Source organism: Triturus cristatus, chromosome 3_1 (assembly GCF_964204655.1).
Source record: "Triturus cristatus chromosome 3_1, aTriCri1.1, whole genome shotgun sequence".
In the NCBI taxonomy this organism is placed as follows: domain Eukaryota; kingdom Metazoa; phylum Chordata; class Amphibia; order Caudata; family Salamandridae; genus Triturus; species Triturus cristatus.
This window is the reverse complement of record NC_140583.1, coordinates 822352730-822366797: the sequence shown is the minus strand read 5'-3', so window position 1 is coordinate 822366797 and position 14068 is coordinate 822352730. Positions and strand designations below refer to the sequence as shown.

General features: G+C 40.2%; 1 protein-coding gene across 1 annotated transcript in view; it reads right to left on the bottom strand.

Moving 5' to 3' along the window:
• ITPRID2 (ITPR interacting domain containing 2) overlaps positions 1 to 14068 on the bottom strand; it is a 234750-nt gene that overhangs the window by 47786 nt on the left and 172896 nt on the right. The window contains exons 13-15 of the mRNA XM_085645187.1: positions 8907 to 8984; positions 8667 to 8794; positions 5910 to 6060 (exon numbers count right to left, since the gene is read on the bottom strand). Coding sequence (XP_085501313.1) covers positions 5910 to 6060; positions 8667 to 8794; positions 8907 to 8984 — 357 coding nt within the window. The remainder of the gene's footprint in view (positions 1 to 5909; positions 6061 to 8666; positions 8795 to 8906; positions 8985 to 14068) is intronic.

Genomic DNA, 14068 nt, shown 5'->3' with positions numbered 1-14068 from the left:
GGATTTGCTCATTCTTCTATGTTACCTGGAGAGAGCAGATGTATAATTGACAAAGCTTCGGTCTTGAGTTGGGCGGTCAATAGACGTTTTTGTGCTGTCATCATGTTTGTTCTGTTGCCTTTTCCCACACAGGTTACATTCTATCCTTGCGTAATTCAGTTTGGTTAGTTGGGTTATTCTTCTCCTCAATGTGTTTATAAGGAAGTATCTTGATTTCAGTTTTTTCTTTACATAATCGTTTGATTCTGTCAATAATTACTTTCTCTTCTATGTACTTTACCTATCCCCAAATAGAAGGCTGCTGGAGCAGATATCTTGACAGTTCCAAAGTAATGTCCCATATATCTGCACCGATAACTTTTCCCCATGTAGGTCATGCTGATCACCTATGTGTTTTTACTCATCAGGTCAGACTCTTCTCTACAGAAACTGTATTATTCACACTGTGCGGTGACACAAGCACATCCGGTCTACATTAAGAAACATCCTGTAATTTGTGCAAGTGCGTCAGTTGAAGAAATAATCTATCCATGTGCTAATGGTGTGTACTCAAGATAATGTACTCTATTTGCTAGGTGATTGTGTCTTTATAGGTCATTCTGGCATGCATCCACCTTAGTTTCTTGTTTTTCTTAGTTTCAGATTAGAGAGTTATGGCAGTGTTGATCAAGTGTTATATTGAGGTGTCTTCACAAGAATTCTAGGCTTGTTCAGATCTAAAATCATTTCAAGTTTCGAATAAAACAGGTTACTGAAGGTTCCTCCATTTTGTGGTCCTGTACCGTGAACAAAGGAATTTGTGTAATTTTAGCACTATTCTTTTTTAATCGCTTCTTGCAGTTGTGCCAATATAACATACCAGCCTTTCTACCTTTTATCTAAATAGATGAGAGATGTGCATTTTTTCTGGTAAAGTACTACATCGTTTTGTTGTGTAGTGACTAGTTTCCCATTGTATGTATTGTCCAATGCTTTAATTTTGCAATTAGTTTATTTTTATGCAATTTATTTAGCTCAAATTATTGGTATGCCAGTGTATATCAGAGGGCCAGGGTATGCATGGACAATGCTGAATTTTAAGATCCAAGTGATTTGCTAATATATGGGCCTGTTTTGACGATTACCTACTACCAGTTTTTTTTATCAGATTATAGTCTCTCTAATAATTAATCACTGAGGGTTCAGATCTCTTGTAGTCTTTGGGCCCTCTGACTTCTTTCAATACCCTTATGACTCAGTGACTATCAAGCATTCTTCACAAACCGCTTCTGTCAAGTTCTGTTTTCAGCATTTACTTTGCATGTTCTCTTATTGCCTACAGGTTCCTGCACTGTATTCCCTCAGTTCTTTACAAGGTAAACAAACATTTAAGTCTGTTATTTTTACTCTAAATTTAAATTCTTCCTCTGTGAGCTATTTTCATTCTGTTTATCCTTACTTTTGCTCACCTTCTCTAAGTTACATGTTTCTCTCGGATAACTTGACCTTCTTTCTACTTTCCCTTTAATGTCCCCAATAAATCCTCGGCTTATTTACCTTGCATACTCCCAGTATTTGTTTGTCATTCATCTCTGTACTACCTAAATATGTAGTATTCTCTCAAAATCTTAATGCTAATCTCGTCATATTCTATTCTTTAATTTCTCTATTCATGTTTGTTCCCATTTCTTAATCCCTCTCTCATGACCATCAGTGCTCCATTTCTCTTCTTGCTTGGAATTTGCTTCCAATTTATGCACAGTTTTGATCATTCTCACCTATTCTCTTCCCCACAATGGGCTCATTCCCCCCGATGTGAAAATGCTTAGTCTTCTTTGGTAGCCATATGAGCATCAAGTCATTTATACAGCTGGGCAAGGATGTGAATGTCATCACACATGCATGTCTTCATCCACACTGCGCATGGAAGCGCCTAAAGTGCTCCTCAACCCTCTAAAATGGAAAGTTGTCAATATTTCAATAAGTACTTTGTACAGCTTATGCACTGTAGTACCCTTGGTCTGGATCTTATTATACTACGGCAGACATTTTGAGCATCAGTGTTGCTTAGTATCACTTTAGCTTTCTTCCTTGCTTGCACTAGTCTTATATGTGTGGGAGGGGCAGGAAATTCCTGTCTTCTAGATCGATCGGTTTAAAGGCTTGAGTGGTTGTAGAGGAGAGAAGTGCAGAAGATCCCTTAGGCTCTGGCAAGAGCTGGCTGCCCAACTTCGTAGCCCTGCAGCATTGCGACACTCGCACACTCCCTGAACCTTTGGGAGACACTGTAGTTGTACTCACTGGAGGCAATGAAAAAAAATGTATTACAAGGAAAACTATCACAGGTTAAGTGGGTATCACCACTATTCCTGTGTCGCCAGACCATACATCCCAGATTAATGCGACAGTCCTGCCAAGTACCATGCATCAGACATTAGACTAACGCATTTCAGTGTGGTGCTTTGTATCGCCGCACTGACATACATTTGTCACGCATTTATAGCACCTTGGTCCCACCGTGAGAGGAGAGCTCAAGGAGCCTACAGCTGCATTTAAGCAGCGAGTGTGCTGCCAGTAAGTGCGCTCTGTGCTGTCTAGGTACCAGGCATGCTTTATCAAATACACTTTTGCCCTGAAATGTATAGTAGGGATTGCACAAGCAGGTAATGGCTTCAATCAACTAGCAGAGCCGGACTCCCTCTCTAGCATACCGCATGGTCTGTCAGCACCACCTGAGGTGATACAAAATAAAATCAATCAGGAGGACCCAGCAGTGCCCTCACATGGATCCAGGGGTGGTGCCTCGTCTGTTTGTTATTTTCGAGGAAGCCACCACCCGCCATGATCGCGCAGCGGCTGGTTGGCAACAGAGATGTTAATGAAGCAGCCGGCAGCTTTAATTTTCCTTGCTGCACCACAGACAGTGCAGTTTAGAGGGAAGATCTGATAGGTAAGATTGTTAGCTAATATTTTTGAGCTGTTTGAGGGTCTGTTGTGTCCCGTGAGCAGCGTCGGATTTTACTGTTGATTTCCCCGACATTAGCACACCTTGCTTGGTCCTTAACCGCAAGGAGTCTCTACCTTGCATAATACCTATGCAGGCCTGTGGATGTTGAGGCCGGCAGCTTTCGGTTCCTTTGCTGGGCCTGGCTCTAGTGCAGTCCCTTCCTAGGGTGTATATGACGATACTATCACAGGTCAGTGAGTTGGCTGATGTTCTTCTGCTATTTGAGGGTGGGCCTCCTAGTTTTGATGCGCTGCACCGGGTTTTGCGGTTCTTCTCCCCGATATAATCCAGACATCTTGCCAGGAGCTTAAATGCCAAGAGTCTCTACCTTGCAAAACATGTATTCAGCCGAGGTGTCGGGACGAGAGGCAGCTTTCTTTTTCTTTGACACGCGGCCAGCCGCCAGTGTATACCCAGAAGGGTATCATGTGATAGGTCAGAGTGTTATTTTATTTGGCTGTTAGTGGCCTTGGTGCACCGGATTTTACTGTCGATTTCCCTGATATCTCCAAAAAACCGGTCAGTTAGAGGGTCTGAGGGAAATTTACAGACCAGCGCGGACAAATCCCCTATTCACTAGATATACATCAACATGAAATCCGCGGGTCTACTAAAGCAAAACTGAGAACTAATAACACCAAAACCAGCATATTCAGACAGAGGGAGTCCTTATAAGAAGGACAAAGTCCCATCACCCACCGAGGTGGCATGCTTCATCATTTGGGACCTCCCTTTAACCGCACCTGGTGCAGTTAAGGAGCTACAACTCCTTTGCTATTGTAAAAAGGAGGAGCTCACAGATGTTTTAGATATAGAAACGGAGGATTAGATCTCCTAACGATCAATGAGGCTGCCTACAGTGTGGTGAAACAAGGTGCAGTGTGTGTAAACAGTGAGTTAAAATTGACTATCTGTAGAGAAATATGTTTATTAGGTATCTAAAGGTGTCAAAACATAAAAACCAAAAAAGAACGTGTTCAAGGAAAGTCTCCGAGCACGTTGATGACAAACGCGGTCTACATGTTTCAGCCAACTTTGATCTAAACAATATGATCGTGGCTTTCGTCAGGACCATATGATAATACTACTGCAAACAAAGTGAGTAAAGTGCAAAGTCACAAAACACAAAAAATGTAAGGAACGATACAACCTACAGATAAACCTGCTTATTCACAGATGGGCGGAACTGTAGGGGTACGGAATGATCACCCGCGATCAGTCGGGGATATAATCCTACACTCCTGGTAACGACTCAGGGCGTGAGGCAACGCTCTGTCCGTCGTTACCCCGGACCTTCTTCCTGGTCATTCCGAGTGGTAACTCAAAGATGCCTTCACTCGCAAATGTGGGCCACATTTTAATTGCTTGATTTGTTAAATGGGGAGCCACTTATTTTGGTGCCACGGTTTGTTTTCTGCCCTAGTCTTGCCCTTGCAGAGAAGGTATATCCTATACTCTCTTGATAGCAGACACAGGTGGGCTGTCTGACTGCTCACGACTGGACCGTCTGCAGCCCTTCAGCCTGCATGAATCAGCACTTCCTGCTGCTGCAGCCTGGAGTCCCCCTGTCCATTCCAGCCAGAGAATTTGAAAGACACTAAAGACAAGCGCTTATTCTGGCAGAGATACTGCGATCCTGAATATAAATTTATATATACTTGATCTATAACTCAAAATTTGCATTGGATGGCATAATGGATTAACTTTTTCTTCAATGCCACACTTCCTTCAGCAAGAATACCGAAAAAGTGATGTGCAAGACTATTGGTAGAAAATATATTTTGATCTACTATACATATGTTGTTTGGAATTATGAGAAGATAATACAAGAAGAAAAAGGTGCAGCTGAAAGATTTTAGATTCACCACAACAATACCAAGGTCCCTTTTCTTCAATGTCCCTTTCCCAGCACTCAATCTGGGACAGCTGCACTGATTCAGAGTGGAAATGATGGATTGGGGCACCCAAGATAAATGAACTGGAGTAAAATTACATACATTTGGCGGCAATTGGATGTCATTACTTTTATTCTATCTTGCTCGCCTCTTGATAGGTTGGTACGAGCTCTGTGCAAAGGGACAAAATATTCACCAAATACAACAAAGCGACAGCAAGATCTTGTCCCCAGAGAAACATGTGGATTATCAAATAAAAATCAAAGGAATCACACCCTAAAGTATAATTAAGGGCCTGATTAATTCTTTAAAATATGAGATACAAAATTATCAAGCTAATTAGGTCTAATAAATTACCTCATTGGAAAACAAGCATTCACCAATAAAACATGCATTAGAGACCGATTTGTATGCAGACAAAAACACAATGTAAACTCTCCACAACAGAACAAGCCAACACCTAATTTAGAAATAAGCATGTAGCAAGAATGCTTTTGTTAAAAATCTGGAAGAGGTAAATGAAGGTGACGTGAACTCTCTGCACATTTGTATTACAGAACCACTTTGGCGTTCAATGACAAAACTGAACCTGTTCATCAAGGGAGGACTGTGAATCGGAGAGGGTAAACATGAAGGTGGGGGATGGGATCACAAAAGTGGCTACTCTATAAGTAGGCTTTAAGTGCCAAGTTATACTCTTCAGGAACATATAAATCCCAGCCTTCTACTCCATCACCCATCATCTTGCCTCCTGTTCTCGGGTCCTGTTGAATTGCTGCTTTCTGTAGCAGAGAATTCAGGGTGGAATAATGGAAAAGATGCATTGATGCTACCAGACCGTTTCAAGCCAATGGTCATAGAGAACAGTTAAGTAGACAGAAAAAACATAACCCTTGGGTGCAAAACCTGGTGGGTATAGATTGGGCAACGTCCATTTAAAAGTGGAAGGCAAATAAGTAAAAGCGTGTTTTATAAGTTTTAGTTTGACATGTAAATACCATATAATCATAACAATGTTTGAACCTTACCATCACAGGCTGAAATCTGGCAGGTGAAGATATTTGTAAATTTCTAAGCTGTTCCTCTAGAAACAGCAATCGTTCCTCCAGCTGAATTTCTAACTCTTGAAGTTCCATACGCACATTATTTCTCAGGCCCTGAAGTTGATCAGCTTCATACCTATAAGAAACAGGCACAACCTGTAAAAACACATCAGCCACAAATAATCACCAAAAATAAAGGAAAACTTGGTTCTTAATACAAGCACTGAGAACCTTTGCTATACTGTGGATCTAAATACAGAGTGGTTCTCAATGTGGGTCTGTGACACATACTCAGGGGGTCAGGTACTGTGAAGAAATTTCGATGTAATCAAATAATAAACATATGTATACATAGAAAAGCAAAATGTAAAATGTAAATTATTTAAATAGTCAGAAAATGTGACAATTTAAAATTGGAAGTTAAAAATCAAGTTGTCTCCTTGGATTGATTTCTTGGAGCAGCACAAGTACAGCAAACATAATTTAATATGAATGATTGGCAACGTCAATCGAAGAACTGGTAGGTGGCAATGAAAAAACAGAACATGCATCATGAGCCAAACAAGAAAAAAATGATTTCCTAGAGCATAGTATATTGCTTCACCTTTTAGAAATAAAACTAAACCTTTCCATTAAAATGTGTATATAATTTTGGATTGTGAATTAAATATGCCATAATTTGTCTATTTATTTCATGTATTCTTGGTTTTGTACTTCTGTACTTTTGTGTATTGCTTTGAGGTTTAAATATTAAAAATGGAATAGGCTGCGTCACCAGCTTACATTAGGGATTCAGTGGGGGTCTACAAAATTCGAAAGGTTTAGAACTGCTGCCCTATATAGATTATTGCAGACTTCAAGACTGTCAATTCTTGAAATCAAGAACTCTGGGATTTGGTCAATCTGCTCCATAGCAAGCTTAGTTTCACACAACCCTGGACACCTACAGTTGGAAACAGCCTGCTCAAGCTTCAGTCCATGAAGGTCAAGTCCTCTGTTCCATGATTTAACTAAAGAGTTAATTTATTGCCAATGTGTAATCGACAGCAGAAGTATAAACATCTAAAATGATGCACCACTCTAACATTTAAAGAACAAGGGTACAGTAGTCAACCCCTCTCAATATCAGCTCAACCATCTGCAACAGCACAAGAATAAACAATTGGACCACCGAGTCTATTCATATACTAATCTTCCCAGTGATCTTGAACCAGTACATGCAGGTCCTTATTGTGTAAATACCTAAAAATCCATCAGTATGCAGAAAACACTCAATATTACCGGATGGTCTGTTCTGGCAATGAATTTGATCACTTTAAGAACTTCCTCGCCACACAAATCAAGCATGGTTGTCACAGATCTACCTCAGACAAAACCACATGGAGAAGGAATATGTGCACATTGATTTAATTCGCATCCATTACCAATTACTGACATTAACAAAAAAACTACATGGCTGGTGCTCAGAGATTGGTCTAGATTAAGTAATGCCACAATTTTCCAACAGCTCTAAATCAAACAAACATCAGCTTCAAAACTACAATTAGTGCCATCCACAGTTCCCACTCTGCAAAGTAAAGACCTTTCAACAGGAACCACACTTAAGAACTGCCATTCAAGCACTGATCTTATCCCATCTAGATGGAGGAACATCCTGCTGGCCAGCATGTCCAAGATTCACCTGACTCCAACCTCCCTTTAAGAGCATCCTTCATTGAGGGTGTTGACCGATGAAAAAAGTCTTCAGAAACACAACAGAATCCCAACTACTCACAGTGAACACAGATTCTCTCTGTATTCCCACTCAAAGAACTAATGCATCTATCAGCAAATACATATTCTGCTATTTATGACCAACTGTGTCACTTAGCAGGTGGTTAATCCAAACACCCCTCCATACCTGCACCCAAGAGCAAGGTCTTGTATGTGTCTTGCGACATCTGCAGCAATATCATTGTCTCCTTAAGCCCACAATCTGCAGCAAGGAGAAGACTAGACGTGTGATTTGCAGCTATACAGAGTAGATTCCGAAGAATTTATCCTTTGTTTACTGACAAACTGCGCAGAACAGCCATCTCTTCAAACATCACCTTGTCACTTTATTACCATTCAGTCATCTACTAGAGAGAACCTACCCAGCTAATGTAGCTTCCCTATATTTCCATCCCAAAGCAGCTCCCACTCCCTGTTGTTCCTCTCTTTAGTCAGACACTGCGCCTTTAAGTGCTCAACTGACTTTTAGATGGGATCAGGCTTTATATATAACATACATAAAGATGACTAGTAGAGTCCTAAGGGACACTTTTTGATCTCAGATCATGACCGTTGAAATTTCATTCGCCGTACTCTCCTCCTCCTCGCGATCCTGTCATTGAAATTACGCTGTTAATATTTGCTTGGCATCACATAGGAAACACGGTCCCCTGATGAAGGGTCCAAGACCCAAAATGCATTGGGATGATTGATATGACATGTTAAATATCTGTGATACCAAGAAGTAATTACCATGACGTACATGCATCCATGAGATTTATCATAGTGATGTCATAAACCCGTAATAAAAAAAAATTCATCGAAAAAAAGAAACTACGAATAATTGTGGACTTTATTTGAAATTGAGAAAGGTTACTATAACCTAACTGGAGTGCAACGGGGGGACACTAAGTAATGTCCAACTTACTGCTATATCTAGACCTTTAGATACCACACATAATACACTCATACCTCAATATACACACTTACTTTTCCTCTTCAGTCAACTGGTGATAAACCATAGTTTGCTGACGTAGCATACTGAGTTCCAAGTCCATCATTTGTGTTCTAAACAAATTCAGGCTTCTTCTCATCATTTGCAGTTCTTGAAACGTGTTCTTATAAAATATAAAAAAAATAAAAATACACAAGTGAGGTTTTAAACAGAATAGATTGTTGAATACTTGAAAGTAATTCTTGGGGTTTAGCTACCAAGAACATTAGACTTACTTCATATAGAGGCAAGATAGATGGTCTCTGAGGAACAAAACCAGGATTCACCACTTCGTTTCCCCTCATCATAGGATACTAAAAAATAAATATAAATTTTACCAAAGGAAACAAAACATAGGTCAAACACGGATGACTCGCCTCGAATCCAGCGGACTATCTACATGGCTATATAAGTGAAACCAATTTTACCTGGGTGACCAGCAGGAAAATAAAACAACTTTAGCATGTAAAAGAAGCCATCATTTGGCTGGGTTTAGTGAACAATAGCCAGATCATCTGTACTACATTGCATTAAAGGAATAGACTAGAAAGCAATTTTAACAGCTGAAGGTATGAATGTCAAACTCTCTCCTACATCGCAATACTGTGGCCAAGATTGCCATTACAGTTGGATATTTTGTTGGTGTTAACTCTGCGTTCGTTTAATTCTAACTTTCAAACTATTCTTTTATCACACTAGTTGAATATATCTTTTAAAATGTGCTACATTCTAAAGGAATGCCACGCTTCAATTCAAATTCCAGGCAATGCTTATTTTTTCATTATTTACTTCAACAATTACAAATACCTTAAAAAGGATTCAAAGCTAAAGATACCAGTGAAGCGGGTAACAGCCTGAATCATTAGAAGGTCATTGGCATTCATTGCTTTAATGTTATCTGCCTCAGTAGAGAATGCATGTGTTTATAAACACTTAATCATCATCTAAGATGGCATTTGGCACAGAACAGTTTATTCCACATTACGTTAACAATTTCATACCAAGTGAAGCAGAGACCATTTAAATAATCCTAGTAAACAAAGCCATCGGTCAACTACAAGTTAAATGGAGTGATGCTCAACAGAACAAGCCAAGCACAAGTTCTTATCATGATCAGCACTAGAAAATGGGACAGGTCTTAAATTATGCTAAGGCGGCAATAGAAAGTGGGGTCAGAGAATCTATTTAATCTGGCAAGTGACCCTCTTCAACCCCGATTCAGAATATGGAGTACAAATTTTAAAGTTCTACATGACAAAGTAGGTCACAGAATTGTTGACAACCCAATGATATGGCATCATCATAAATGGCTTCTAGGTTTCGGTCACCCAATGGTCAACTGAATGTGCCTAGGAAAGGGTCATAATCATAGTAGGGGCACATAGTTTACGGAGGGATCATTACAATATTTTTAGTTAAGGTTAGAAAACACAATTGGAAATGCAGTTTTGTCACCCTATTGACTATGACCCTTCATACCAATATGCACCAAAAACTTTCCGGAGCAAAAGTACAGTATACACACTTTCAGTTTACCAGCTTCAATAAAAAAGGGTCAATGCTGGTTAAAAGCTACAATTATGTATCAGAGTCCCATACATTTTCTGTGACTACTTAAAAAAAACAGAATGAATGGGCATCAAATTCAAAATGAGCCTAAAATGAGGCTGTATCCAATGTTTTGCCAGGTTTAGCGAATTTTGCTCCAACCATATCTGAGAAAAAACTGAAAACATAGCCATTAATGAATTTATTTTTATCTGTTATCCTGTTTGTGAAGATCAGGAGAAGTACAATACATTAAGTTGGGTCTGGTGGGTGAGTGGACTAATGCATCCACTGCAAGCATCTAAGTTTGATCTCATATTCACAGGTTTAAATATGAGATCTGAGGCTGATAAAATGAGTACCACAGAGTTGGGTAATAAAAGGATATTCAACAAGATACCTCTCAGAGTGAACATGCACTTTACAAATATACACGTAATGTTATAAGGGGCCGTGTCATTCAGACCACCTATCTTTTCATGATCACTCTCCTTGCCTGTGATGATGAACAAACAGTGCAAAGAAAAAAAATGAGCTTAGTACCTCCAACCTCTAGCTTGCACCAAGACTCAGTGAGAGGGCAAGAGACAGAGGTTGGATTTGAGGCACGAGGGCAGGAATTGAATGCACCCTATTCGTGCCAAAGGTGTAGGAAGTAGTAAGACAAATCGCTTGCCAGCCTTGTCAAGAGGCAAGGGAGGCACAGGCCAACTTTTCGCTAAGCTTTTCCTCCTCAAATTGTCTACCGACCAGTAAGGGAGGCAGGAGTACTGAGATACTGCAATCTTGCTGCAATGTCGAACTCTAACCCTGACATCAGATTACTGTCCATGTACTGCTAGAATTAGCAGAAAGTCTACTGTGCATACTGCTAGAATCAGGCAGATTAGTATTTCAAAAATAAAACTCACCTTTTCAGACCATTCCTTGGCGATCTTGGTTGACCTTTGTATCAGTGGGTTTCATGTAAAGTGTTTAATTACCGTTGGGTGCTACATTAAAAATCTTAATGAATAATACCTAGTCAAAACAGGAGCAGTAGTCACCTGACTTGGCCCTTCTTCAGTCACTAGACATAGCAGCAGAAAACCAGTAACCACATTGTGGTTTTATAACTTGGAAAGAAAAAAACTGCGAGGTCTTGGCTTACTCCACGGAGTAAAAAAAATACATTTAAAAAAATGTGACTATTGGGACCCATCCAAACAGGCAGTTTAATAGAATGCCTTATAACACCAGTACATTTAGGAAGAAAAAAACGTCAAGTACACAAGTAGATTTTCCTTCTTTTGCTTAATTCTGCTGGTCGCTACCTTTGCTGTAAAAAGTATTAAACAAAAACAAAACAACAGAAAATAGTTTATGACTCACTGAACTGTTACATAACCGATAGTATCAACTCGAGAACAAACCAGCATTGGCATAGCCAACAGGTCTTGCCTTTGGGACCTTTTAAGTGCTTAGCTATGCAGCATATAATCCTGGGTGGTGTGCCGCCAGGAATTGAATAGCTATACAATTACTATTTTTGCCATTCACAAAGCCAGTTTAGAAAGTAGGATTTTCCTTGCAACAAATCTGTTATACCGACACAAATATGGTTTAAAATCATTTGTCACTGATGTGGCAGAAATGACACTGCCCAATATTACCAACACGGACTTGATAATAACTCTTATTGATAAGAATATGAAGGGCTTTGGATCCCTGTGAGATATTAGCTACAAGGAAGGAAGGGTCACAGTGGCATATTGGCAACAATGTGGGTGGGCTCATTGACATACCAGCACATACTTGCAAGGGGTAATCACTAGACCAAGTATATAACCAGGGCAATATAAAGGCCCCACTGAAGACGCAGCCTGATAACCTGCACAGGACACACGGCAAACATGGCCTCAATTGTCTTTACCTGGGTAGGATGACGCACAACGATGACCTCCCAGAGACTTCTTCCAGCAAGATAAGACTGGCACATACGCAAGGCATGCTGACATTTTTCGCATCAACACAGCTGTACATCAGCACAAGCCATAGGACTGCTCTTTTCAGAAGCTGAGATGTGAGCTAAAGTGTGCTTTTCGATAAAGGAAAACATCTGCGATACAGCAAAAAAAAAAAAAAAAAACTTCGCAGAGCTCGAGTTATACTTGACCCAGGCCTGGTATCCCCCCTCCTCATCCTTTTCTCAAACATCATCCTCCCTTCCCTCTCCCAATACACGCTCACGTGCAGGCTACTCCCCGATCGCCCATTGATGCCATAGGAAGGAATAGTAATGCGCAGAGAGAGGCTTTAATTCTTAAATATACAAGCGGCAGTAATGCAGCCCATTTTTACAAGCAGTGCGTTATATCGGGTCCACTACACCCAGTAAAACCGAACCTTGTTGATGAACTTATGCTTCAATACCTCATCAGGGACGAGTGTGAAAAGAAAGGGGTCTCCAAAGGGTAAGAGGAACAGAGGATGGGCTCAGACCCAGATACAAGGCGAGGCCAATCAAGAGAAACTGAGAATACAAGGAAATCACCAAAGAGAAGAGAATAAAGAGGATTCAGAGGGCCAGGACAGATGGGATAACAAAGAGGTCTTCAACTCACAAGGATCCCAGAAGATAAAAGGAACACAAAGACGACCCGAAACTAGGGGTTACAAAGCAATGGAAAAAAACGACGAATACAATGATGACGGCAAAATAAAGGACAAAATAAAGGACACTAAGTCTGATGTAAAAGAGAGAAGCACTGAGACTGGTCCAACTGAACAGAAACGGAATAAGGAAGTTGAGAAACAAAAAAAGAAAGCTAAGGAAAATCAGAGAATAAAAGAGATCGAAAAGGAAAAGGAAAAGGAAAAAGAATTGACAAGTATGGAGAATCTTGATCTTTCGGAGAAAAAGGCCAAAAGACTACAGACGATCAAAAAGTTAAAAGCTGTGGCTAATATAACTGGGCACTCATCAGGGTCCCAACCCAGAATTTCAAATATATTTAGCCCCGCAAACAAAGAAAGACAGCAGACTGGCCCCTATAATGGCATTCGCAATGAAACTGTGTCAATCTCAATGGACCAACAAGGACTACAAAGTAGGACCGAGACTGCTGCAGAAGAGGTCTTAGCGCCGGCAGACCGCCTAGAATATCTAGAACAGAGAAATATAAGGAAAAAGAAAGTGGAAGATAGCACAACAGCAGAACTAGAGAGTTTAAACCAACCCACAAAGGAATATACCTCGGCAGCAGTTTCCGATGGCTCTGAATCGGAGATTTATGAGACAGGAATTTCAATATCCAGCGAATACAGTGAATCCAGCGAATCCAGCGAAGAGTGGGATCATGGCAAGAATCCTAGACAGGAGGAGCCGGATAAAAAAATGCTATTACCAACAGAAATCGGAATTAAAAATACTCTACTCTGCGATTACATACTAACAAAAAAATCTGGGAGAAAAAGAAGCAAACTTAAAAGACATCGAAATATAGCTCAGGATGAAACAACTGACCCTGGGAGTAATCCAGAACAAAATATAGCGAGAACCAAATTGTCACGCAAAAGTCCCCATCGTAAAACAAATCCAGAATTTGAAAGAAATAAGAATATCCCTTCAGACAATCCTGGTGAAGATGGGCAGCTGAAGCATAGAGAACCTACTTTGAGTGAAGTTCTTGAATCAATTAAAAATTTTCATCACGATGTAAAGAAAGATAGTCAAAGAAACCATGTCGCTATTCAAAAATTGGAAGGCGCTATCAATAAAATTGGCAATACTTGTCAGGAAATCTCCAATAGAATGTGTTCGGTAGAAGATCGAGCAGAAAACTTGGAATCAGACGTCGGCAGACTGCAA